The 26501-nt window shown below is 45.4% G+C and overlaps 1 protein-coding gene across 1 annotated transcript in view; it reads left to right on the top strand.

Annotated features, from left to right (window-relative positions):
* SKI (SKI proto-oncogene) overlaps nt 1-26077 on the top strand; it is a 98743-nt gene extending 72666 nt beyond the window's left edge. Inside the window, exons 2-7 of the mRNA XM_062614602.1 lie at nt 16337-16462; nt 16947-17062; nt 17556-17827; nt 18864-19165; nt 20896-21126; nt 23445-26077. Of these exons, the coding sequence (XP_062470586.1) occupies nt 16337-16462; nt 16947-17062; nt 17556-17827; nt 18864-19165; nt 20896-21126; nt 23445-23636 (1239 nt within the window). The 3' untranslated portion in view covers nt 23637-26077. The remainder of the gene's footprint in view (nt 1-16336; nt 16463-16946; nt 17063-17555; nt 17828-18863; nt 19166-20895; nt 21127-23444) is intronic.
* The last annotated feature ends 424 nt before the right edge of the window (nt 26078-26501 follow it).

Here is a 26501-nt window from a genome sequence, read left to right as displayed (position 1 = left end):
TTAAAACCAAGTAGTGATGCTGCAGTCACAAGGGGTTAATTTTGATTATCAGTCACTCAGGTGAAACCTGGACTGGTAAAACAGCCTCTGCACGAGTTGTGTTTCTGCTGTTTTCATGTTGCACCCTGCAAATCTTAATCTTTGTAGTAATTACACTTAGGGATGAGGCTTGAATATAAGCCAGTGAAAAGAAGAAAGACAAACCACTGCCAGGTTCTCCCACCAGCCATGTCACCAGCTTATTGATGACCTGTGGGCTGGAAGCCAAGTTGCTCAGCCTCCAGGAGACCCAGGCAGGGTGGAGGGACGGAAGAGGAGGGGGGATGCTTGTGCTGTGAAGGGAGAGCCAGACAGAAAAATTGATTGTTCCTTTAATGTGATTTGACATAAGAGAAAGTGGAAGTAGAGGACAGAGGAAAACTGCAGCCTCAGCACTACATGAGAAGTGCTGTGACTTTATGGAATGTATTGGTGTCCTCTTCTTCTCCCAGAGAGGAATCTGTAGAATCCTTTCTAGGGAAAAAGAAAACAAGGGAAGGGAGAATGTGTACTTCAGTTGCACAGTCCTACTAGGGTATTGGTCAGACTGTTGGTGATTGTTTCTGCAGAATTATAGCCTCCTCTTAATGATGCTGTCAAGAAACCCATCAGAATGGGTAAAATCATAGCTAAAGCAGGTGAAATGGTTCCGGCATGTGGTTGAAATGGTAGAACCTTGTGTAACATGTGGTTGATGGCTAAACCAGTTTACACAGGGATAACTTAGTTTATTTGTGATCTGCATTTTGGGTGCAGGTAAAGCATCTTTGCCAGCAGGAAGGAGCTGGCTTTCAGTATCAGGTTGCTACCACACAGGCTCTCTATATATTAGGAAAAAATCGATTTTTTTTTTTGTGGTTCTGAAGCAGAAAGTTATTTTTGTCCTACTGAAAAATGTAATCATTAAGAGAGAGTCATTCATTAAAGTAATCCTTCAGCCTCATTGTTTCATGTGGAGGAGAAAACACCACCAAAATAAATCTGACTTATGCATGAGGCATTGAAGTTTTGTCTGAGATGTTAACAAATCTTGGTCAGCTGACAAATGAACTGGGAGAAGAGATGCTTAAACATTGCCCCTTGGAACAATGAGCAGTCTTGTAGAGGGTTTCCACCAGGTTTTGGGGGCTATTTAGGCATCTGTTTCTCTCTGTGGAAGTCTCATCCGTGAACCTGGTTAAACTTAAGAAATGTACTGGTTTCCTGCAGTGTAGGTGTTGAAGTCTGTGCTAAATGATTATTTGATGGGTTTTGAACCATGTACTTTAGGACGTATTGAAGTCTGAAAGTGCCTTTCTGTTGACTGCCAGGGAATCTACACAGTTTTCTCCAGTATTGACAAGTCCATTGAAAATATCTAAAAGCAGATGATATCTCACCTATGGTGAACCTGATGTTAGATAGCCGTATTCCATATACAAGTGCTCAGGTTAGAATTTGGCACATTAACTGTTTGAGAACATAGTGAAGAGATCTGTCATGCTGGATCAGGCTACAAATAAGTTTGGTCCAGCATCTTAGGATGAGATGTGTCAGGAAAAGGAGCAAAAAAAAGCAGCTCTTGTGCAGTGGCGACTTTTTCATGAGCTCTGTCTTGAATTGCTTCCCAGCTGGAATTAATGGTGCTTAACCCTATTAAAGAATTGGGAAAATTAGATTCTCTGGTTGTAGTTTTCTATGAAAACTTGAGTCTTGTTTCTCTAGGGCCTTTTATTGGAAAATCTGAAATGCCTTTAGAAATTCGGACCCTGTTGACACTAATGTAGTGTAATGAAACATACACGGTGTTTGATTTACCTAAAGCCATTCAAATAACATCAGTAGCAGAGCCAGGAATAAAAAGCTGCCCCAACTTGCATTCCATGTGGGTCCTGTTAGCTCTACACTGACTGCCACTAGCAACACATGATTTTAGTATCTAATGCTATTAGTCATGACCCAAATCAGCTTTAAAATGGTTAAACATATAGGAGTAGGAGTAGAGTGTCAAGAATAGCTTGGAAGAAGATGTTATCCCACATACCAAGGAGTTGGTAGCTCAAAGGTGTCATACTGCTGGAAGTGAGGAGAGGACTAAACTGCCAAGTTGGCTCACCAAATAAATACTGACTTCCAATGGAGCATTCACTCCTTCATTAAGTGAAAATCCCCCTTGGCTCTCCTGGTGCAGCGCTTCCACGAAGCTCAGGAGAAACTCTTCTTGTACAACACCTTTGAAAAATAATACCTATGAAAACTGCCAGGGATTTCTTGTGTTGAGAGAACAGAATCAGGAGCCAGAACCAAGCTGCCTTCATCCTTCGCACTGGCATTCACTGGAGTGAGTCACTTGGCTGGTTTTTGTTGTGCAGTATGGAGATGGAAATGGGGCTCATGCATTTGATGGCACAGCTTGTTGGCTCTTCATCCAGGTTGAAGTTGCTGTAAAATTAGGCCTAATTTCTTAAATTGATTGTCACTGAAAAGCATTTTTGGCCTTAATGTTTGGTTCACTCTGTGTAGAGCTGTGGAAATGCTGTTCCATTTACATTTTTTATACCTCTGTCTTACCACTCCAAACATGCTGTTGTGATGTCTTTGTGTGGATGAAAAGAACCACAGACCGACAAAGTAGCAAGTGGAAAACTGTAGGAAAGAAAGTCAGGAGCACTGACAGGGTCTGAGGTAGCTGTGCTGAAAATTTACAGTGTATGTGTTGGAGTCAAGTGAGTGTCAGAAAACCCACCTTCAAGGATGTCTTGGTGGTGTTAATACATTCACATGAAGTGCAGAAATTCGTGTATCTTGGTTTCTTGGTACTTCCCAATAGCTTTGCACCCTATCGAGAGGAAAAGTGACCCAGAAGGTAGCAAATCAGCAAGATTTTTTAAAAACAGTGTGCATTTGCCAGAGATAGGCATTGCTTCACTTTGCATTGTAAAACGGAATAGGGAAGGGCTTAATGTTGCAGCTCTCCCTTTAAGGACTGTGGTTACAGCCCATGTTTTAATCATGACTTTGATCTGATTAAATCCTCAGCCACAGAGAAATCAGCTTAGAGAAACATGTCTCCTGTTGAACTAAAGAGCAGCAGCAGTTCAGAAGACCAAGCCAAGCCAAATACCATTAGAAAAAAAGACAAGCTTTAGCTCTCACCAATAGTATGGTGCTGTTGTAAATCACACAGTGCTACTTTACAATGGGATATTTCAAGTCTGCTGATGGTGGATATCCAAACTGAAAATCACCTAACTATGCTGTGGTTTCATCTCCTCTGCAGACACATAAAACCTGTCCCAAGCACAGAACAAAACTGGATTCTGATTTTTGTTTTTTTTTTTTCTTGTGCCTTTTGCCTCTTAATACAGTGCCAGGAATAATCAGGTACGTGTAGAATGGGAAAAGGGGAATTCTCATGCTGTGCCTGAGACTTGAGGACCAGATGAAGTTTTAATCTTATTTCAACTTGTCTGCCTTCTTATTACAGTCAAGTCTCCTTTCAAAATGTTATTTAAATCCATACATGGGTCTCTTTACCACGATGATAACAGTAAAAGTGTCCCATTAAAGAATTCTGGTGGCACCCAACAAAAATTATTAATCTGTGGATCAATATTAATGCTGTAAGGAGAGAATAAAAAGGGGGGGGACCCCACGTACTTAAAGGGAGAAATTATTTTCTCTTATCTTGGATTAACCCAAATACTACTTGCAGTGTAGTTTTCAGCAGGCTGTGTTCATCCTTACTGTTATAGGCAAGGAACAGCTACCACTGATTTTAATCCTAAATTAGAGATATTACAGTTCTTCGTGTTGTTTCAGCTGATCTTTTGAGTTAGCAGGACTATAAGAGTTTCATCCCAGAGTGACAATTAAGACTTGTTTCTCTCCAAAGTCACATGAAGGAGGAGTCAGGATAGGTGAGTCTTGGTTATAAAAATCCTGCAAGAAAAGTCAGTCTTTTCTGCCTGTGGCTTTATCTGAAATTCTGAGGAAACAGGTCCAAGTTAATTCCGTGCTTACACTCTCACTGTAGCTCTCCTGAGGCAGAGCAGTTAGACTGTACCATTAAGTGAGGATTGCCATTTAAAAGCTCTTCTGCAAATGAATCAGCTTTGTGACATTCCTGGGTGACATCAGCATTAGGACGAAGTGACTTGCCCATGGTCCTTCAGGTCTGCAGTGCAAGAGGCAGGACAAGGACCACCATTGTACCACGGTGTCCAAAATCTGAACAAACCCATTTTGGGCCATACTTGTTCACTAAGCTCTGTGAACTGTTAACAAGCCCTGTTAGCCCTGAAGGTGCTCCAAGCTCTGTTATACTGTATACAAACAGCATGAGTGTCCCCACTAACCACTGCAGGCAGCAGTGATTTTGACAGGTTTGTTGGTTGTCATGTCTCCTGCAGTATGGCATTAGCTTTGCCCTAGGAAAGAAACATAACAGAGGAGAGGCATCTGGGAAAACTAAATTACAAACAACTGTCTCTGGTTTGAGCTGCGTTACACCACTTTTTGCTAAAGAAGTTAAAGCCTTCAACTGGAAGAGATGCATGTGAGTCAGAGGCATAAATATGGGTGGAGGTGTTACTTTTATAATAATGTTCTGAAGCTGCACGGGAGAAAAGGTTTGAACAACACCAGCCCCAACTCTGCCCAGAATATAGCCAGACAGCTATTCTGGGAAGGCAACAGCTAACAAAAGACATGAGAAAGGCAAGGAGACTGAGGGCCCCAGCCTATTGTTTGCCTGCATCATTCCAAATAATCATGACTCCCATGACCTCCTGGCTTGTTCCCTCCAATGAGGATTTTGTGACAGCTGCTACCACCAACAGCTGAGCCAGGCAGCACTTCCCGGGATTCCTGCAGCTCCCCCCTCCCACTGCAGTAGCAGCATTTGCAATGGTAAACTCCTCTGCCGCAGAGTTCATCTGTGTTCTTTAATAAAGGTTTGGGTTTCTATTGGGCATTTCAGATAATTTTTCCTTCCTCCTCCTAAAATGTGTGGCTTTACCTCCACTTCCTGTTCCACTGGCACAGTCCTATTTCTATACAATAGAGGCTCAGCCTCTCTTATGGCAGTTGTCTAAACTTGGCCTTGCTGAGGACAGGGTTGCAAGTTTGTTGAAGGAGAGTTTAGCAGAGGTGGTGAATTCGCATCGCACTTCAGTTCTTTTCCCACCTCAGCAAAAGTCTTGCTGTCGTGGCTGGGAGAACCTGCCCAAATTTCTTGGAATACATTCCTCAAGCCACATGTATGGGAGAGCTTGGATGAGTGTAAAGGATTTTTGCCTTAATGTGTTCAAGGCCTTTGAAGCTTTTGGCTGTTGCACCAGGTGAGTTTAGTTCTGTATCACCTAAAGGTGATAATTTTTGTTCCCATTGTTGGCTGGCAAGGGTCTTCTCGAGATACCTTTTACTTTCTCAACCTCAGTAGTGTTTCTTTAGGTGAAATGTAACTTCCCCCTGCAGTTACAGTACTGCGCTTTCATCCCAGCAGGTTGTTATTTTTTCCCTTGGGGACACCAAATCTACTCTGTCTGGAGTCATCACTCCACCAAACCCATCTTGTCCTTGTTCCCTTAATGCCACCTTATAACAGTAACTTCTGAACCATGGCTTTGTCTGTCCAGGTTTCTGGAAGGCAGCAAACCTGTGCTTAGGTAAGGTCTTGCTACTTCATTTTGGCCAGGCTGCTCATGATGGTTTTTAGCATACAGTACTTCTCAAAGTCTTGTGTGTTTCAATCACTGCATTACAGGCTGCATGGGAAAAGTTCAACTCACAACTGGTTTTGAGGCTTCAAGGTTTCAGATAAAGGAAGAAAATACAATACGACACTTTGGAGCCATCACAATACCAGAGCTGAATTTCAGTTCTGTGTTGGTTCCCTGATGTGTTAATGCAGGTCAGTGTGTGATAGTGTAATTCCACAAGAAGGGCAGACTCAGACTGCTACCTTGGAAATCTTGCTTGCTTTGCAGTTTGTAAGTCAGTTGTGTTGACAATAAGAGCAAAATCCATCCCATGGTTTAAGGAAAGGAAAGTGGGAGCAGGAAAGTTGGCGTTTATAGCTCCAAACTTTCCCTCAACCCCTTTCTTTGTATTTCTGATCTCAGGCTGCAGTCCAGACTCTGTGGTGGTTTGTAATTAAACCCAAATTGTGAAGGTTCTGTGGAGTTCTCATTGCCTACCAGGTCAAATGGAATCTGGTTTCTATCATGGAATATTTCAGTTCAGTTACCCCTTGAGGAAGTATGGGAACAGGCAGACCATTCATGTCAAACAGATGACCGAGGCTTAAAAAAAACCTTTTTGTCTATTAAGCTTACGGCTGAGATATTATGAAAACGGCTTAATAATGTGCCCCAACATTTATACCACACTATTTTCTTACTTTAATTTTCCAGGCAATTAAAAATAATTGAAAGTTACTGCCAAACCCCCTGAAGATATACTTTTTCTTTCAAATAAGCTTATTTTCATACTTGTGAGGTCACCAGATATTTATTTGACCGTCTTTATAGGGGTCAGGCACATTACACATGCCAAATGGGAATGTGGAATAGAACTCACATTGTAACAAGAAAGTGAGAAGTGAGAGCAAAAAAACCAGTACATGTCATGCCCAGTGGGTGTTCGTAGTTATTATTTAGGCAGAGCAAACATAACTCATTATATATACACCAGCAAATGAGGCCTCAATTCTGCCATTCACTTAAATACTAAAAGTTAACTCTGTGTTTAAAGCCTATTAATTTGAATAGATGTCAACAAAAGTTTGCATGCTTTGTCAGATAGGAAGGATGAGTTGGGGCCAGCAGATAGCCCAAGGGAGTTACTCAGTAGTCTCCAATGGGTCCTTTTGGGGTGCTCTTGGCATTCTGACTCACAACCACACCCCCCCACTCCCCCCAGGAGCCTGTGGCAATGAGAAGTGGAGCAGGAAGAGAAAGCAGGAATTACACTGGGAGATGTAGCCTGTATATAGTCAAACCTCTCTAATCTTCTCTCCTATTAATAGCGTTGTAGCAGACACAACCCATGTGGCTGTGCGGTCACACTGTGCTGTAACATTGCTTATAGCCAGTTCTCCCCCCGAAGTCCTCAAATCCATCAGGTTACACAAGAACTGAAAGTTCCTTGTAGTGTCCCAGATTTCCCCCTCCTGTCCATCCCATCCCCCTTCCATTTTCCCTTTATCTTTTGCTGCTTCATTTGATGTTATACAAAATACCTTTTTGGAAACGTGTTGTGTATCTCTACATACTCGCATGCATTCTGTGGACATTTCCTCTTAGATCTCTGACCTGAAGTCAAAAGGTGAGTTTACACTGGGGAAAAAAGAAAACACACACAGGTTTTTTTTTTTGTCAAAATGTGGTCTATTAATTGAGACAGCTTGTTAAAGGCCTCTGTGGTACTGATGGCCATGTTGATCGTCGTGGTGTAGGGGGTAATATTTTGCTCAGTGGTTTGAATCTTTTTTTTGGTAACTGTTGCACATGTTTCTTTTCCCACTGTTAGCAGCCCTTCTGAAGGACAGAAACTCTTTTCCAAGTGCATGACTCCTGCATGGTAAATGTCCTAGCTAAAATTAGTTGTATTTAGACAAGGCACTCACTGGAATGTAAAAGGTTCTTCCAAAGCAAGCCCTTTCTGACAGAGAAGGGCTGATTTGCTGCATGGGTTTGCTTGAAAGAGTAAACCAAAGGGCCTTCTCCTCTCTGTTCCTCCTCCTCCCTCCTCTCTTAAACCACCTCCACCCACCCCCCTTAACTCAGCATCTGGTGGAAGGAACATGTGATGCTTGTTTCTAAAGGCAGAAAAATAAGCTTTGAGAGTCGAAGGCTGTAATTGGTCGTCTGCCTTTATCCTTGGAGCTCTAGGGAGGTTTCAGAAGTAATAACTGTTACTTAAAGTAGATGAGCTTCTTGTGGCTTTCTTAGAATTGTAGAGCACGTTAGTTGTCGGGTGCTTAAGGAAGCATCTGCCTGTCTGGAGCTTTCCAAACATTTTGTAAGCACAGAATTAAGGTTTTTCCTGGCTTCTATATATGGATGGTGAGAAGTTACTCCTCAAAAAGTGTGTTCTTACAGAAAGGGTAAGACTGCCTTGACTGAAAAGATAGGAAGGAAAACAAGTTCCTTTTAATGATATTAAATTTTTCCGGTATCTTACTTAAAATTATTGGCATCTAAAATGTCCTTAACTATATGGTTACAACTCTTCTCCTTCAGCCAAAAATGTAGTTTTCTTTTGATCAAGGATAGATAACTGAGGCCTTCACTGGTACTAGGGGGTTTCTGTTACACTTTTAACTTCAGTATGACTTGCAAATATTAATCCATGATCAGTGTATTGACATCTCATCCTGAGAGCTCATCATTGCTGCTGTTAACTGCTCTGGAGGTGTTGTGGTGTCAGATGTGCACAGTTGTAGGGGTTGTCTGGGAAAATCCAAGTAGATGTGCTGGGAAAACACGTTCTAGCAGTAAGTGCGTGCAGTGGCAAAATAGCGTGTCACCCTGAGTCATGAAACCTGTGAGTGCGGCTTGTGTTTAGGAAAGATGCCCAAGTAAGAGAGGTGAAAGTAAGATATACCCAAGAGGAAGATGTTCTGAAGAGCAAAGAGGTCTCTGTTGGCAAGCACCTGTCCTTGTAATGAAAAAGAACAGGTAGAGTGCCTGGTAGCTTGTTACTTGCATCAGTGTTGAATCCTGTGATCCAGGGAGCTCTGCAGGCACAAGAGGAGCTGGGGAAGGGCACAGCCCCAGGCAGTGTGGAGCCTGGAGCTGCTTGCCCAGCTGCCTAAGGAGGGTTTGGCAAAAGCCCGTCTGTGTTCCATGAGTTTGGGCCCCCTCTCCCTTTTCCTGGCTTCATAAGGTGTCTGTGTGCTGGAGTTCATTGTGCATTAGTTGGTACCTGGGGAAGAACACAATGCCTGCTGGAGAGCCAGTGTTAGTGGAAGTCACAAGGGGAATACTTGTTCTTTTATGTAACATTTGAAACTTGACCTGGTTTATACTGGTCTTGATCACTGGCTCTACAGGGGGAAGTGTGAGTTGAACTTGTTTTGTTTTGTTTTAAACCACAGGGCAGGGAATTCTTTTCAAGCTGTAACTTTTAGTTTCCACTGGAAGGGCAAAACAGACTCCTGGCCAATGGAAAAGAGGCTTCCAGTTCATCAGCGAAGAGCCAAAACACAAGTACATCATATAACAAATAATCCTAGAATGGTTTGGGTTGGAAAGAACCTTAAAGCAAGCTCCTCCAGCCCCAGCACCCTGCCATGGGCAGGGACACCTTCCACTAGAGCAGCTTGCTCCAAGCCCCTGTGTCCAACCTGGCCTTGAACACTTCTTTCTCCTTTTTTTTTGCCTTTTCTGACTTTGTTTCTGGCTATTTCAGTTTTCCCATCCATCAGTCCCTGTCACACCGGGGTGGGTTTGTGCTGCCTCTGGTTTCCTGGAGCAGAGGGATTTCAGCTGGAAGAATCAGAGAAGCAGGATCCCTTTGAGTGGGAAATACTGATTTTGTTGAGCAGCTACTAAAGATTTGTAGGATTTTAAGACTAGAAGAATGTCTATTAAAGTCTTAGTTTTGAGGAAGATTTTGAGACTTAAGGATTTATAGGATGAGATCTATATCAAAGAGTAATTTTATATGATAGATTTACAAGAGCACTGATATAAAGAGTAACTGTTGAGATCAGGAATTAAACAGCCAGTTTTATCTCAGTGCAGCTTTCCATGTAGCACAAGCTTTGGCTAAGTGCAGTCATCAGATGGCCAAATAATCTGGCTGAATTTTTGTACTAAAAGAATAAAAGAAAAGAAATGTTGAGACAGGAGAGAAAACCATTTTCTTTTCTTTGGTTTATGCTAGCCAAGAAGCTTTGGAGATGGATGATGACTTACACCAGGGGCTATGTAGAGTGTGCTAGAAAATAATCTGGATTTGCCTTCACAAAATGAACTCATCAAAGGGTATTCTGTAGCAATATGCTTTAAACTCAGATCATGTCTGAATTAAAAGAATCCTCTCCCTTTTCACTGCTTCTGTTGTAAACTTCTGATGTGATTCCATAGAAATTAAAGAATTTTGCACAGGTGTGAGATAAAACTCAGTTCCCAATTTCTTAAGGTGAACTTCCTATGCTACCATATGACTAAAACATTGCTTCTTTAAATGGAATTCTCTTAGACCAGCTGGGAAGTTGCATTTACACTGCTATCAGTGAAGTAAACTGGGGCCTTCACACAACCAGGAGATCCAGGAAGAGACAAAGTGAGTCCTTGTGGGCTCATTCAGAGGAAGGGAGAGCAGGTGATTCCCATGAGGTTTATTTTCCACAGTTCCTTCTCATGCCCATGGTCTCCCAAGCGCTCTCCACTGTGGTTTGTGAAGATTCCGCACAGGTCAGACTTGGGGGCCACACTGGCAGCCAGCATGTGTGCTGTGAAGGCAGGAATAGAAAGCAAATACTTCCCGTAATCACACATCCCAAAATTACAGGGTAAAATGAGTGCTTCTGCTTGCACCAGAGCAGTGAAAAATGGGAAGATGGAAAGTCTGGACTCCTGCCCAACGAAACCAAAATTGTAAAGAAGAAAAGTAAACCAAATGCTGCATGCACTCCCCAGAACTGACACTGCAATGTGGTAGGTTTTTTCTCTTTTAAATAGATACAGTAGACAAGCAGTAAATTTTCTTACAGCTCTGTAGAGCAGCATTATTTTTAGCTTTTTTTTTTATTATCGAGACAACCCTTGAGAGCTTTCAATCTGTACCTGAATATATTTATGTTTTTAATCCACGTGGAAGTGCAGTCCTTATAAAGCCCTCAATACCTTATTCATCATTCCTGGACAGTACAGGAGGCCTTTAGGAAGCACGTGTTCTAGGAATCAGTTGATGTGCCTGTGAAGGCTTGAAGGATGCCAGGAAAGGGCCTTCCCTTTTCCCCACATTGCAGATACCTCTCACTGTGCAGCGTTTCGTTTGACTTTAACTAGAACTCATGTACTCTGACCTTAGCAAAAGTCTATGAAGGTATTTTCTGGAGACTCCTAGGGCTCTTCAGGCATTACTAGTAGCATGAGATACAGAGACTGGGGTGGTTGCTTAGATTTGCTTTTCATCCCTGAGTAAGAAAAGCCACCAGTTCCTGTAGAAAGATGCTTTCAGAGCTTCTCATACTTTATTTTATTGACCAGTTGTGCAGGTAACAGCAGTAATAAGTACTAAAAGCTTTGTCCAGTGATGGTGAACAGCAGCAGCACCAACAGCATGCTCACATGCTTCATTTGGGGATCCTGTAGCTGAACACAGAGCAGTTGCCTGGAAAGGTACGTGGGAATAGGTGAAAATCTTCAGATGCTTGTGTAGCATTTTTACTATTGTATGTGTAGTGTCACAGGGTTTTAGTCTCGATACATCTTTTAAGGTAGAACAGAATTAGCGTCAGTTTCCCAGGGGAGGGTAGTGGAAATGATTTGCTTAGGATCAGAGTCACAAGCTCTTTTCTGTTTGTGTTCCACCCTGTGGCCTCTACAAAATCATCTTTCCTCTGCAGTTTACCTAAGAAGGAAAGTTTCATTGAGAATAGGTGTTTGGCTAGTCTCAGTGTCTCCATGGCCTGTGGTGCAGATGTTTTTCATCGCTCCTTGGGTCTTGCACCTTTACCCTCTCCGTAGGACAGTTACTGGTTTAGGTGTTCGCCACATTCCAGATTCCCTTGGAGTAAATATGAGCTGAGATGGTCAGATGACAGATTTTAACAGGAAAAATGTATTAAATAACCATAGAATCAATCACAGAATCCCAGACTGGTTTGGGTTGAAGGGACCCTAAAGCTCTAACCCCTGCCATGGGGAGGGACCCCTTCCACTAGAGCAGCTTGCTCCAACCCTGTGTCCAACCTGGCCTTGAACACTGCCAGGGATGGGGCAGCCACAGCTTCTCTGGGCACCCTGTGCCAGCGCCTCAGCACCCTCACAGGGAAGAGCTTCTGCCTAAGAGCTCATCTCAGTCTCCCCGCTGGCAGGTTAAAGCCATTCCCCTTGGCCTGTCCCTACAGGCCCTTGTCCAAAGTCCCTCTCCAGCTTTCCTGTCAGCCCCTTTAGGTACTGGAAGACCAAGGTCTTCCTGGAGCCTTGTCCAGCTCAGTGGAGATGGCGGTTCAGTCCCACTGCAGCACAGTTGATGTGAGCTGTATGATGTGCTCACTGTCAGCCTTTTGCTGTTTCAGTGTGTATTTATCTCTTGATGTCTGACACATTTTGAACCCAAGCAGTCTCTCTCTGGGGTTTCTCCTTGCTTATATCAGACTGGAGTCTGGTCTTGTGGTTTGTGCCTCTAATGAGAAAGCTGCTTAATTTTCACACCCAAAGGAGTATCAGCTGAGACAGGAAGCCCCTCCCTTCCTCAGGGTGTAACTGCTCTCAGCTCTGCATGGACCAGCAGCAGGAGCAATGGCCTGAACAAATGAGACTACGATATTTATAGACTTACAGCCCTTTTCTGTTCATTTTGCCTGCTCTGGCTGTACATGCTTTTCTACCTGTGAAGTTTTCAGTGGAGATGTGATTTATGCCTGAGTTAGGGATATGATATCTTAAGCCTCACAGTATTTTAAGCATCACAGTATTTTCCCAATTAATCTTTTAAACGACTGAAATACACATTTCTGTGCATTGGGATAGCTCTATAGCTTTGGGGGACAATAAGTCTTTCATTCCTAAAGATGCCACGACATAGGATGTCGTGACTGCTGCTGGGATGACATCCACATTTCCAAGGTGGTAGGAATTGTGTCCCTGAGCACTCCCAAATCTTGACATTCAAGACTCTCTTCTAGGTTCATTTTCCATTCTGTGTCACAACAAGAAGTAGCATTCAGGTTGCCCTGGTGTGCAGCTGCCTGCAGACAGTGCAGAGCAGTGGGGAAGGAGCACTTGTCTTCTTGAGGAGAGGGTCAGAAATTCCTTCTCCTGGTCTCATGGTTGGTGACTGTGACATAATTGAAATGGAAAACATGCTCTGAAATCTCAAATGTGGCCCAGGCTGGCTAAAGGCCGGATTGGGCTTCTTGATTTCAGTTTGCCTTAAAATGGCTGACTGCAAGTTCATATGCCCAGATTTCCCTTTGGGATGTACTTCTGAAATCTTTTCTTAGTAACTTTATAAATCCCTCTGTATCTGCATTTCCTCAAAAATCAGGAGTTTCAGAAAACAAGAGTCCAAAGCTTAAATAGACGCATTTCTGGGTCCACTTTTTATCATGAAACTTCTTACATCTGTGGACTGGATTAGATGTGTATTAACAAGGTGTGTTTATGCTTTGGCCAGTGCAAAGCCCATTTGACAACAAATCATTAAGTTGCCTCTAATGGAAGGAAAAATTAATAGGAAATGAAGAAATACTTATTCCAGCCTTCTAGGGGTTGGGCTCCAGTTCTTCGTAAGTCACTGCTGAGGAAGGCAAAGAAGTTACATCAGATTTTCAGTCTTTCTTTTGCAACTTTATGTGTTCCATTATTTGGCAAAGAGAGGAAATGAAATAAACTCCTCAGATTTGAGCCAATACCAGGGTTTGCTGGCTGCTGTGGCTGGGTTGGAAGTGTCAGAGTGAGGTATGCTGTTACCTGGAATCTGTCCTAGAGTGGGATGTAATCCATGAGTCATGTGAAGAGAAGATTTTGTGTTCAGTGTCTAGTCTTGTTCCGCATCTGGGTGTCTTCCTATAGTTGGGAGCAGCTCTGCTTCTGCCTCTTCCAGTATTGGAAGACTACACAAAGCAAGAGACCTGCTTTGGTTATGTATGGGGGGATTTTTTGTTTAGTTCTTGACAGCCACAGTGTTTCTGCAGAGGGAGGGGGCAAAAGTGTTTTCAGTGACATGTTCACATAGATAGAAATATAGACGAGCAAATATTTAACCAAATGATTACAGGTTGTCATCAGGAGCCTCCTGTTCCATGAGTTTTGGAGATGAACCTCCATTTCTTGACTAACAGCAACACATAGTGCCTTGGTGTTTCCTAGACCAGGTGGGATGCTGCTAGAACTGTTATGTTCTCACATAGTTAAAACAGAACCTAAATACTGTACTGGGACAGGCTTTAAAACCAGAATAACCAGGAGATGATGTGTGTAAACAAAAAGGGACAGTGGATGGAGGGAAAGTCAGCAGCGCCATCACAGCAGCTCAGAAGTGCTACTGGCAGGGGTGCTTTCTGGAGCACAGCTGAAGTGCTTCATCCCTTCAGGCAGCGCTGGTCTGTGAGGAACAGAGTCCTGCAGTGGGAGATGGCTGAAAACCAGAACAATCTGCACACCTCACTTTTCTCTCCCTGTTTCCATCTCAGCGTGAGGAGGCAAACCCATCGTTCCCCCATGCACACACCTTGTTTACTTCTCTTTTTTCCCAGCAGCCAGCTCATGTTCCCAGATCGGTACTGCCTCCTCACACAGGTTAAGCATCACTTCCCAGGTCTCCCGAAATGTGCTCAGAGCCCTCCTGATGGTTGGTGCCAGCCTTGATCTAAAGGGAGAGAAGGGGGGACAGTGGGGAAAGCTGGGCCCTGATCCATTTAAAGACGCAGTGAGGCTCCTCTGTGGCACTGCTCCCCTGGAGCCTGCCCGTGAGCGGGCACTGCTGTTCCCCCCGTGCCCAGGGCTGTGTCCCAGCGCTGCCGCTCGCGGGACGCCATTTCTGTGCTGAGCCTTGCCACCTGTTGCCTTTTCCATTCCAAGCCCCCCTTCCTCCCCGCCCTCCTTCTGCCCCCCTCCCCACACAGCTCACATCCCCAGCGGAGAGGGCTGGGATCAGTAGTCACTTGCCAAATACCTTTCAAATGCTGTCACTAATTCTGCACAGGCAGCATCTCTGAAAGCAAAACCAAATCTTTTCCAATGCATTGTCCTACTAAAAGAGTCTAGAAATGCCTTTTCTGAGGCAAGTTAGATGGGAGGGACTGTGCCATAGCCCTTTCCTGAGCCAGCCCTAGGGGAGCCCGAAGCTGTGCCGAAAGAATCCTCTGCAAGTCCATTGAAGCTAGCATTTGGCATTGGCTGAGCCCGTGATTTCTCCTAATGGAGGTGTGCAGAAGGGATGGCGTTGCTCTGCTTACACAGCTGCTGGGTCTGCTGGAAGTCAGTTGGGAGTCTGGAGAAGTGCATTGGAACAGTTCTGGTTCCAGTCCTTCATGCGCTCTCCAGGTAAGGTCACGTAGATGGCGGTTTGTAGCAGTGAATAGTCATTTGGAGAAGCAATCTCTTACATTCCCAATTTAAGATGCCTTGAAGGGGACTGATTTTCAGACACAACACATTGGCAAATAAAATCCTCTCCTTCGCTGGCAAATAGACCTGGATTTGAAGCACATCGGGATCTCGGAACGTTGCCATGCCTGGGTCTTACAGACCCACCTGTATAAATACTTGTTTGCCCTCAAAAATCACAGTGAGATGTAAGGATGAAAAAGCTTAATACAAATATGAGCACTTCCAAGCAGCAGGAAGGTAGAGTTTGGAACCGCAAAAAGGGAGAGAAGAAAGCAAGCGGCTGTGAACAGAGGTGGATGTTTCTCTTATTATTTCTAGTCATGAGGCAGTGTAAGGTCCAGAACCTTCTCCCTCCCCGTGTTTGTCCTGGCAGGGCTTCCCGCTGGCATCCCCCGCGCCCCAGTTAAACCAGTAGTTACCAATTTTTTTGCAAGCCACGCTGGGACTGTAGGAATTTTATTCCTCCGCCGTGTTGAAGGAGGGGAGTTGTTTGCCAAAGGCTTTCTTATGCTTGAGGATGATTTATGGGTCAGGCTGAGCCACTTGTGGAAAAGGCAAAGCAGCTCTTGGCAGCACCCCCAGAATCCACTGCAGCTGCAGGGCAGTGAAGTCATCGGCATAACAACCACTGCAAACAGAATAACAAAGTCTGCTCTGTTCTCTTTAAAATAATCTTTCCAGCTCAGCAGCCGCGTTAAACCTCACCTTTCTGCTTACAGAAATGAGAAGAGGCTGATAGTTCTCTGCAGCACAGTGTGAATGTCTCACTTACCTGACTTCCCATCACTGCTGCACCTTCCACACTTCATCAGAGTACTTTAAACGAAGGAGTGAAGCCACCTTATGTCATAATTTGTGTCTGTCCCTTGTTTTTACCCCTTTGCTTGGCCTCATATTTAAAAAGCAGAAAAAAAACTCAGTGTTTCTTCTAAATACACAATTTGCTTTTGCCCCATAACTTGTTTCTAAGCTGATTGCAAAATGAGTAATTCTGACTTTGATTTTTCCTGCCTTTGTTTCAGGTCTCCTCAGATCCTCCTGCTTCCAAAAAGCCCAAAATAGATGACTCTGCTTCCCAATCTCCAGCTTCTACTGAGAAGGAAAAACAGTCCAGTTGGTTACGGTCCTTATCCAGCTCATCTAATAAGGTGATTACTGAATATTTTGTAATCGAGAGAGATCAAATGAGCACAGAGCATCGCTTCACTGAAACCAGGAGAGCAAGAACTTGCCCAGCTTTTCTAAATTCATAACCTTTCTGTCCTTTTCGTAGTAAACACTCTGCTATTCAGTCTTCCAAGTTTCCTCACCATCTTCCTTGATTGTGACCTTGATTGTGACCATGAAGGAAGCAATTCCTTCGTGCCTTTGAGGTCCAAGAATCCTCAAGATTCAGGAGTCTTTTGTGGTCCCTGCAAACTTCATGTAGCTTAGTAGCAGAGAAAAACCTGACAGGTTTCACCCTGGTGCAGATAACCTCTTCCAGTGGATCTACTATGCAGGTCCTAGCCAGTCGGGAGAAGCTGTAGAAGTAACAAGAGTGTGCTGAGAAGCAGGGCGACTGCTCCATTGTGGGTTAGAGTTTTAAAAGACTGTTCATATTCACTGATTTTCCTTTCCTCCCCTTCCCAGAGCATCGGCTGTGTCCATCCCCGCCAGCGGCTCTCGGCTTTCCGGCCCTGGTCCCCAGCTGTGTCAGCAAACGAGAAGGATCTCTCAACCCACCTTCCCGCCTTGATCCGGGACAGGTAAGGAAGTGGGACCTGAAGGAAGGCCTGGGCTGGCAGCCAGGGGGATTTATTTGATGGCAGTTGTGTGTTTGTTCCCTTGCCCTGGTAGCTGGTGGCTTTGCAGCTCAGCCGGTTACCGCTCTTGCATGGGATTAAAGAGCATTTGCAGCTGCAGAGTTAATTCACAGAAGAGGAACAAAAGTACTGAGATTCTGTGCATTCACTGAATAGGTTTTGTTGGGTGTACATGCCATAGGAGCCTGCAGTGAAGGCTGCTTCTAAGAATTTATAAACACGATGAGCTGGAGAAGTCACCTCCATGTTTGAGTGCAAAGCACTAAGCAAACACAGGCAGAGTCTGAGGTGGTGTCAGTCAATGGAACTTTGCTGCCAGTCCAGTTTTGGTGTTAACACGTCGATTGGGAAGCGTTTAAAGCCAAGGACATAGGCTTTAACTGTCTGAGATGACCACCAGAATGACTGTTTCCTTTTGCCTCCCCTTCTAAACCAGTTTCTACTCCTACAAGAGCTTTGAGAATGCCGTGGCCCCCAATGTGGCGCTTGCACCCCCGGCGCAGCAGAAGGTGGTGAGCAACGCGCCCTGCGCCACGGCCGTGTCACGCAGCACCGAGCCTGGCAGCACGGCCCCGGCGCGCAGGAGGAGGCCTGCAGCCGACAGCACAGCCCTGCCTGAGGCAGCAGCCACCACGGCAGCCCCGGCCCCTGCCCCTGAGGAGGACAAGGAATCAGAAGCAGAAATTGAAGTAGAAACCAGGGAAGAATGTGAGTGACCGTTCCATGTGCCTGGATCTTCATAGGATCCCAGAATGGTTTGGGTTGAAGGGGCCTTAAAGCTCATCCAGTTCCACCCCCCTGCCATGGGCAGGGACACCTTTGCAGCAGAAGTGCTCCGGCCCGTTGTGCTTTGTGTCTGCTGGGTCTTCCTCAGCAATACACAGAGCTTAGCTGTTCAACCTCTGTTGTGTTCAAACACAATTTTGGAAGCTCAGTCTCAATGAGATGTAATAATGCAATCTCAACTAATACTGAAAACCAAGAACAGAAGCTGGGGGGTCTTTTCCTGGGAGATGAAGGACATCACGGACTAGATGATCTCCAGAGGTCGCTTCCAACCCTAATGATTCTGTGATTTTTGAACCACAGGTGTCCACTGACCTGGAGTATTGTATTAAAGCAGGTCAGTGTTGTGCAAAGGACAAAATGTGTGTGGTGTTCACATAAACCCCATGGGTTGATGTCTGGTCAAGAGGCTTCTGTCAGAGCTCTTTGTGGGATACACACCAGTAGCACACAAAAATTCCAGAGCAGAGTTTTGTATCAGACAAAGAACATGGTCACGGTGTCAGTACCACATCCATGGGGCTGAGCATGTAGAGGAGGAGCCAGAAGGTTCTTAAACAGTGTGCCCACAGCAGGCTCTGGCAAGAGGATGCGGGTGTCAGATAATTGTGCTGCTGGCCTCAGCAGGTCCAGTCCTTGCTCAGGGCAGGTGGTGCATGCAAAGAGGTGACATTTACCCACCGAAAACAGCAGGACCCTGTAGGAACCCTGAAGAAATCTGTTTCTTCACACCCATGGAGAAAAAACCGTGACATAAATTGTGACATAAATTCCAAAGTCACAACTCAAGCAAATTGATTTTCATCGCATTTCAAGTATCAAAGTTTAGAACAGGTATTTTCTTTCTTCCCTTTTTTGTCATTGAATATCGAATGTCTCCTCTGTATGACAGGGACGCAGCATATTGTGAGTTATATTGGATGTTTCTGTATTAATTTTGGATGTTTCTCATTTTCAGTCACCTCCTCCTTATCGTCGCTCTCCTCCCCGTCCTTCACCTCATCCAGCTCTGCGAAGGACATGAGCTCCCCTGGGATGCAGGCCCCGGTGACAGTCAGCAGCTCGTATGAGGTTCCAACACATTCTGACTCTCACAGCAGCGGGCTGGAAGCAGAGCTGGAGCACCTAAGGCAGGCCCTGGACAGTGGCCTGGATACAAAAGAAGCCAAAGAAAAATTCCTCCATGAAGTTGTTAAAATGAGAGTGAAGCAGGAAGAGAAGCTGAACGCGGCCTTGCAAGCCAAACGCAGTCTGCATCAGGTAAGGGTGAAAAATTGCTTTCCCTTGCTACTGCCTGCAAGGCCCCTTCCAGGTAGGAACATTAGGCAGGCTCATGTGAAAAAGAATGGGCTCATTTTTCCCAAGTAGCAACAGCCTTTACTGGGGCACTGCTGTAAACCCAGCCGGGAAACCCAAGTCTTCAGGAACCATTCCAGCATTTTTCAGCTCGCCACCTGTTCTTGCCCTGGGCTCTCATCCCGAGGGACCAAAACCAACATCTTTCCATCACTGAAAGAATCTTTGAGCCCAGCGCAGATCAGTTCGTTCTCATTGCAGTGAACTAGAAACCCTGAACCTACTACCAGGGTTTTGGAGGTTGGGTTAAGTAAATAGGTAAGTCTTCAGAGCCAGGTTGAATGGGGCTTGGAGCAACCTGCTCTGGTGGGAAGGTGTTCCTGCCTATGGCAAGGGGTTGGAACTGGTTGAGCTTTAAGGTCCTTTCCAACCCAAACCAGTCTGGGATCATATGAAAGACTTGTAAGTAATATATATTTAAAGCTGATTTTTAAATATCTGACCTCAATGCAGTGTGTACTTAAAGTGAAGCAGGAGTTACAGGTGGTGGTTGATGAAGAGCTGAGTGCTGAGGCCTTAAAAGCCTGTTGGAGTGGGGGGGAGCAGTGCCAGGCACGGCAGCGTGTCCAGAGCGGGGCAGGGCTGAGCGGCTGCAGCCGCCTGGGGAAGTGAGACAGGGAAGGAGTGAGTTTCCCATGACCCCAGTGCAGCGTCCGCTGAAGGGAGCGATGCTGCGAGGGGTGACTCTGACACCGGAAATGCTGCTTCTGGGGAAAAACTGCACTAATTTAACCATCTGGGAGACAGACTTTGGTGCACTCTGGGACCCTTCTGGGCTTGGGAGGCCTTTCAACAACAGCATTATCAGCTCAGGACTTTCTGCCAGTGTAGCTTTAGGTTCTTTATCATTATCACTTCCATTAATGGCTCTCTTTTGGAGTTGAGATTTCAAGGTAACAGCTTCTGTTAAGAACGTGGACAGTGAGAGTGGCAATTTCCAGAGCAAAGCATGGTTTTGATTTGGCTGAAGGTTTTAGCCCAGGATTTTCCAGATGCTGGGATAGAGCCATCCATCGGTGGGTTGTCAGGGGACTCAGGCTCCACACCAGCCACCTGGAGCACAACCAGAACTGCCTGGAGTTAGACAGATCGCACCTTGGTTTTCCCATACTTGCCTTAAGTGGATTTGGGGCAGGGCGGAGCTTGGTAAAATGGAACCGCTTCCCAATGCCTTCAGTGAGTAGGGAACAGCATTGCTGCACACAGCGGGCATTCATAAACTGCATGTATCACAACACTGTGCATCTTCAGTGTCTTCAGTTGAAGGGCAGGCACTGCAGTTGGTGGGTTTGGAACTTGGAGCAAGCGTAGAGCACGCGGCTCATAGCGCTCTCCAACTGCAGTTCATCTTTATTCAGTCACAGATGGTCACAGCTATTTTGCGTGACAAAGCAAAATGTGGCTGTAGTGTAGAGGTTTTTATTACCCAAGAATTCAGAGTATCTTGAGTGCAGGATCTCATGTTGATTTAAAGCAGGAGAGTGTATGTAAAGTTCAGAAGGAGGTTTAGACATGAGCTGCCTTGGGCATAACCAGCAGAAGTTGGTAACTGGGTCTGGACCGCTCCCTGCGCACTTCTGTTCCCATGCACTGACTCAGTTTGTGCTCACAAGTGAATGGCTTTTGTATTCTAGGAGCTGGAGTTCCTACGGGTGGCAAAGAAAGAGAAACTGAGAGAAGCAACGGAGGCAAAGCGCAACTTAAGGAAAGAGATTGAACGTCTGCGAGCTGAGAATGAGAAGAAAATGAAGGAAGCGAATGAGTCTCGGATACGACTGAAGAGGGAACTGGAACAAGCCAGGCAGATCCGGGTGTGTGACAAGGGCTGTGAAGCCGGCAGGCTCCGCGCCAAGTACTCAGCCCAGGTAAGACCTGCACACCAGGAGTATTCTAATTCTAGCAGCCATAACTGACCCTTCCTGTGGGTAGCTCAGGTGTCTGTTCCCTAATGGCAGTGGCCTTCTTGTGTCTGGTGCGACACAAGCCCAGCTCCTGCCTGTGCAGGGTCTTTGCCCCCATCACGGTGGCTCACAGCCCTAAGGCAGTGTTTTGTCTGTCAGGCCTGCAGGTCTGCCCAGCACCGGGCACGTTTGTCAGTCGGACATCACCATTTACGGAGACAGACAAACGCTGGCCAGGATTTCAGTTCCACTTGCAAGCAGTGGGTTCTGAAGGATGGGCAGGCTTGGCTTGGCTGAATTTAAATTCACATACACACACATGCCATATTTGGAGGCTTACCTGCTACATACACACTTAAAGGGACTCCTCCAGAGCATGTTTAGTGGAAGAACTTTTCTACCAGGTGTGTTGTTGCACACACGTGCTTTATAGTGTGTTGTTACCCAGCACATGAGCTGCAAACAGCTCCTGTGGTCACTTTAAGGGAGGGGGACAGGCAGAGGTGCAGCCCGCAGCTGGGCGTGGGAAGGGGAGCGGTGCTCTGCCAGGGCTGGGAGAGCTTCTGCGGGCGCAGCAGCAGGAAATGATGTGGGCTTCCTCCTGCCCTCGCAGGATGTCTCGCTGATAAGAGGTGTCCAGACTAAACATAACCAGGCCGCGGTGCCGCGCTGGGCGTTACCGGCAAGCTGGCTTCCACCCGGCAGCAACCACGGCAGGGCACCAGCAAGTGCTGGTAATGTGGGACTATTCCCTGTGAAGGAGTAGAGGAGGCTTCCTGATGTGAAAGGCTGAAGTCAGTCACCTCAAAAAGCTGAATATCCATAGGTTTGTCCTTCTAGAGCAGCCTGAGGACACAGCACAGCCCTGCCAACGCTGCGTTGGGGCAAACATCTCATCACTACCAATGCCTCAGGACCTGGGGCTTTGTCTGGCAGCTCCCTCAGAGATTTTTGGATGGAACTGAGTGGAAAAATACCTCCAGTAACTTCAAAGCCTGAAGCTTACAGAGGTCCATCCATATGACTTCAGCTCTGGAGTCATGTAAGACATTTTAAAGCAAGGCTTTCTAGCCCCTTCCCTCTTGCATTTGGCGGCACAGGGAGAGTTCATCACTGGAGTTGGTTCATCACTTCTGGTTATTTTTGCAGAAACCACAATTCTCGAGACAGGCTCAGTGTGAGAGGAAAAGCTTCAGGCTGCAGGGGAGGAAGTAACACAACAGATTTGGGGATGTAAATGTGTAAGTGCTAAAGTACTTGATGGCCAATACCTACTGCACAGCAGTGTGCTTTAGGCCTTTCTGTGTTCTTGGCAGTGAGATCCCAGCCTGGACAGGTGGGGGCTTTATGGTGCGTTAGCCCCAAATGGCTGTCTTTCCTTTCCTGTTAAGTGGCAGTCCTTGGTAGCAGCTGATCTTAGCTGTTCGTGGCCTAAAACTGTGTATTTCAAACCAGAGCCGCTTTTCCCATCTTTACACCTTTCTCTCCTGGAGCTTTAGGTTAGTTACCAGGAAGTACAGAATGGGAAGGGTGAAATCCATTTCTGAGCAGTTACTACACCTTAGGGCCTGTTCCACCCCGTTCCTTCCAACATTCAGCTTCTTACTTACACATTGAAAGGATGGGCATTTTCCCTGTTGCTCAGAGAGGTTCTGTTCATTCAGAGGACGTGCTGCATCCCAGCTTCCTCATGTCCATGCTCACACCCCCTTGCCATCTACACCACCCCTCCACATCCTCCACACCCATCTCACCTCCTTACAGTTCCTTACATTTGAGGGTCTCAGAGGATACTGCAGCTGCTGTTGTTGGATATTAATCTATAGCTGAAACCTCAGGCCTTTTACGGGGGTAACTGAGGATGTCTCCAGTCACTCATATTAATAACCCTTGTAAAAGAACTGCAAGTAAATTTACCTTTGCAAACTCAGCTCATTGATTACTGAGCTGAGTTGCTTTCTGCCTGGAGAAAGAGTAGGAATGGGTAAGTAGCGACCAGAGTTTGTCACATTAAGGCACTGAACTGTTCTGGTTTTCACCCACCTTTATGAAGGTTCATGTGATGCACTTCATAATTGTACAGCAGCATGCGGAAGGAAGTAGGGAAAAGGGAATTAATTCCTTCCTCACCTTGACTTTGACAGTGGTATGTCTGGAAGTCCATGGCTTTATGCTCTCCTCCCTTTGTGCAAAGGCCCTGGTCTGTGTTAAAGTCTACAAACCCACACTGGAGCTCAAATACTAAAATAGTTTATTATGTTTCTTAATGTGCTTTTCTGCAGATTGAGGACCTACAGGTCAAGCTCCAGCACGCAGAGGCCGACAGGGAGCAGCTCCGTGCTGACCTGATGCATGAAAGGGAGGCTCGGGAACACTTGGAAAAAGTAGTCAAGGAACTTCAGGAACAACTGTGGCCTAAATCAAGCAGTCAACCCCCCAGCAGCGAAAACACAGCGAGCGCCCTTGAGAACTGACCCACCCCTCGAGCCCACCAGAGCTGCACAGTAAGAGAGGACACGTGGGGACGTGTGTAAGTGCATGTGTGAGTACTTGTGTCATGGCACACAGGGCTCTGAATATGGATTCGTACTAGTTGGAAGGCAAATGTTACTCTCTCTAACTGAAGCACTGAATGATGCCTCTTTTTCTCCCCGATCCATATAGCACAACATCTTACTGTGCCTAGAAAACACAAAGTGTTTATAAACAAAATACTTTTGAGTCCACAGCAAATTTTCTACTGGCAAACTCCAAGCAAGCAGCATCGTCCAGCTCAAATCAGCGCAGGCAAGTGGGGCAGGGGTTTTATGTTGCCCTATTGCCTGTTGGAACATTTTGGAATTCAAAAACAAACAAACTTTTCTTATAAGCTATTTAAAATAATTCATTACACAGACTTAGTATTAAAAAATTAATGAGATTTTTATAATGAACCTTTCAAAGCAAAACAAAAAACAACCTTCGATGCACAATTTTTAATGACTTGTTACAGGTTTGGGGGTTCTCAATGCAGAAGCCCTCTGGTGATGATGCCATTTCATTAGCAGTTTTCCAGCCACCTCGGAAGCCATCAGTTTAATCCTGTCATGGGTATATGACAATTTCGGAGTGCTTTGATTTTTAACTTACTTAGAAAGAATTCTCTTCATTTCCTGTCCTGAAGACAAGAAGCAAGGGAGATGCAGGACTGGAAAGAGGGAGGGGGATGAGAAGACTACGCATTATACTTACAAGCCCAGCCTTACAGACTTCAGTGTTTGACATCACACCATCGTTTCTAAAGACATCCTCACTACTCGGTGTGTTCAAAGGACTCACTTCATCCAAGAGCACTTCAGCTTATGGAAAAGAAAGAAGGAAATGGATAATCCGTTAAGTAAGTCAGTTGAGAAATAAAGCAAAAGATGAACGTGTTTTGAAGCCATTCTGAAATCTTAACGTCAGTTTTCTGGAAAACTCACCTTTGTTGCACCATCTTCCCATAAATTCAGTATTTACCTGCTTTTTACTATGAACCGTCAGTCCAGAGTTCTGTGCGCAAGGGGAGTGCAACATCGCGTTATCGGATACTACAGACAAGAAAACATGTTTGCTGCTGTGAATAAGCCTACATCATTGAAAAAAACAAAACTTTTTTGTTTTTAAAAAGAGAAATTACTTTAATTCTGGGATCCCAGCCGCAGCCCCAGGGCCCAGGTGCAGGCTGCAGGCACTGCAGCTCGCTGGGGGGTGCTGGTCAGTTTTTAGTTGGTTTTTCGTTAAACTGCACTTTGTCGGGATCTTACTCTGCGTTTTATTCCACATTTCTCAAGTTTACAAGCTGAGCAGTCCAGGCTCTGCCCCCCTGGGCAGGCGTGGGAATCATCAGCCCAGTTTTCCACCAGCTGCCACCTTGCACCATCACCCACAGGAGCATCCCCCGGGGTGGGATCCTGCCCACATGACTTCCCCAGCGGGGTTTGAGTCCTGCTGAGCTCGGGAGGCAGCGGAGACGCTCCCAGAAGAGCTGAACAAAGAACACTGGTGCTTTACTGAACAAGAGAAAAGTTCTTTTCACCCTGAACACTCACCTGTCACACTCGAGCTCATCAGCAGAACATGAACAAATTGATCTGGGGCTGCAGATGTGCCTTCCAGCTCGTTTTAACTCTCAGCATCTTCTAGAGGCAACGCTGACACTCTGGTGACCTTACAGAATAAAAGGAAAAAGATTAAAAAAAAGCCCCCCCCCAATGGGTCATCCTCCCCAGAAGTTACTCAAAACAAAGAACCATTATTTCCAGTAATCTTTATTTGCTTTTGGACATTACTGCAAACTCTGTAAGCTTACAGATTATTTCTCAGTAGACAGAAAGCGGCTTCCAATCCTGAAATTATCCTATTTACTTACAGTACATTAGAGAGATTTTTTTTTTTCCTAAACAAGAGCTGTTTGCTTGAAACCATTATATAATAACCATTATAATAACTGTGAGCATTAACAAAGAAGTTCATATATATGTTTTAGGTACAAAAAAAAAAAAGAAGAAATATGAAAGGAGTAGAATTACTGGGACAATGTAAAACTGTTGGGAGCAAGAAACAGTTCCACCAAGTAAATGACGGGAAACTGTCCGCTGATCCAGGGTTCTGCCCTCGTGCGTTTGGGATGCCGGAGACTGAGGCTAGTGCAGGTCTCCTCCTCTAAAGTGCAATGCAAAAGGAATTTTGATTATGCTTAAGCAGGTTTTTTTTTTTTAATGTGTTTTGTTGGTTTTGGTTTTTTTCTTTGTATGTTTTTTTCTGCGATATTAAATCATATGCATGGAATTAAAATCTCTGCCATAAGTATATTCATTAATGGGCATTATTACTGTCTTATGTAAAGGGTTTATTTTGTTATGCAGTATGCATAAAAATGTTCTCAGCCTTATGATTTCCAGCTCTGTATTATTCACTTATTTGTTCAAGGGAAACAGAGTAACTTTAGCTCTAGTTGATGCTGGATCAGCACTCACCTCCTCTGCTTCACTGCCACAGTATGAAATTACACCGAGGACACGTACATCCCCCCAGCACCTTTGACCCCTCACGGTTTACACTTGGTTCCTTTGGGGTTTTCACCTGCTCTCCCCTTGTGACCCAACAAGAGCTGGCACCGTGCCTGCCTCCAGCCACCTCTTCCCGGGAAGTGGCGCACTCGCCCGCTGCCCAGGACACGGTGGCTCTTTCTGAGTGCACAGGAAGCAGACGCGGTCACTGGCACAACGTCTGCTCTGCAGATGATGCTTTTAGCTCCTAAATGAATGAATTCTGCATTTTTAACCCAGAGCAGCGCATGGGCTGATCTGTCCAGTAGT

The sequence above is a fragment of the Pezoporus occidentalis genome, unplaced genomic scaffold (assembly GCF_034315485.1).
Source record: "Pezoporus occidentalis ecotype Australia unplaced genomic scaffold, CSIRO_AGI_Poc_V1 ctg176, whole genome shotgun sequence".
NCBI classification, from domain to species: Eukaryota; Metazoa; Chordata; class Aves; order Psittaciformes; family Psittacidae; genus Pezoporus; species Pezoporus occidentalis.
Note: the sequence above shows the minus strand (reverse complement) of the source record. Positions and strands in the feature narration are given on the sequence as shown.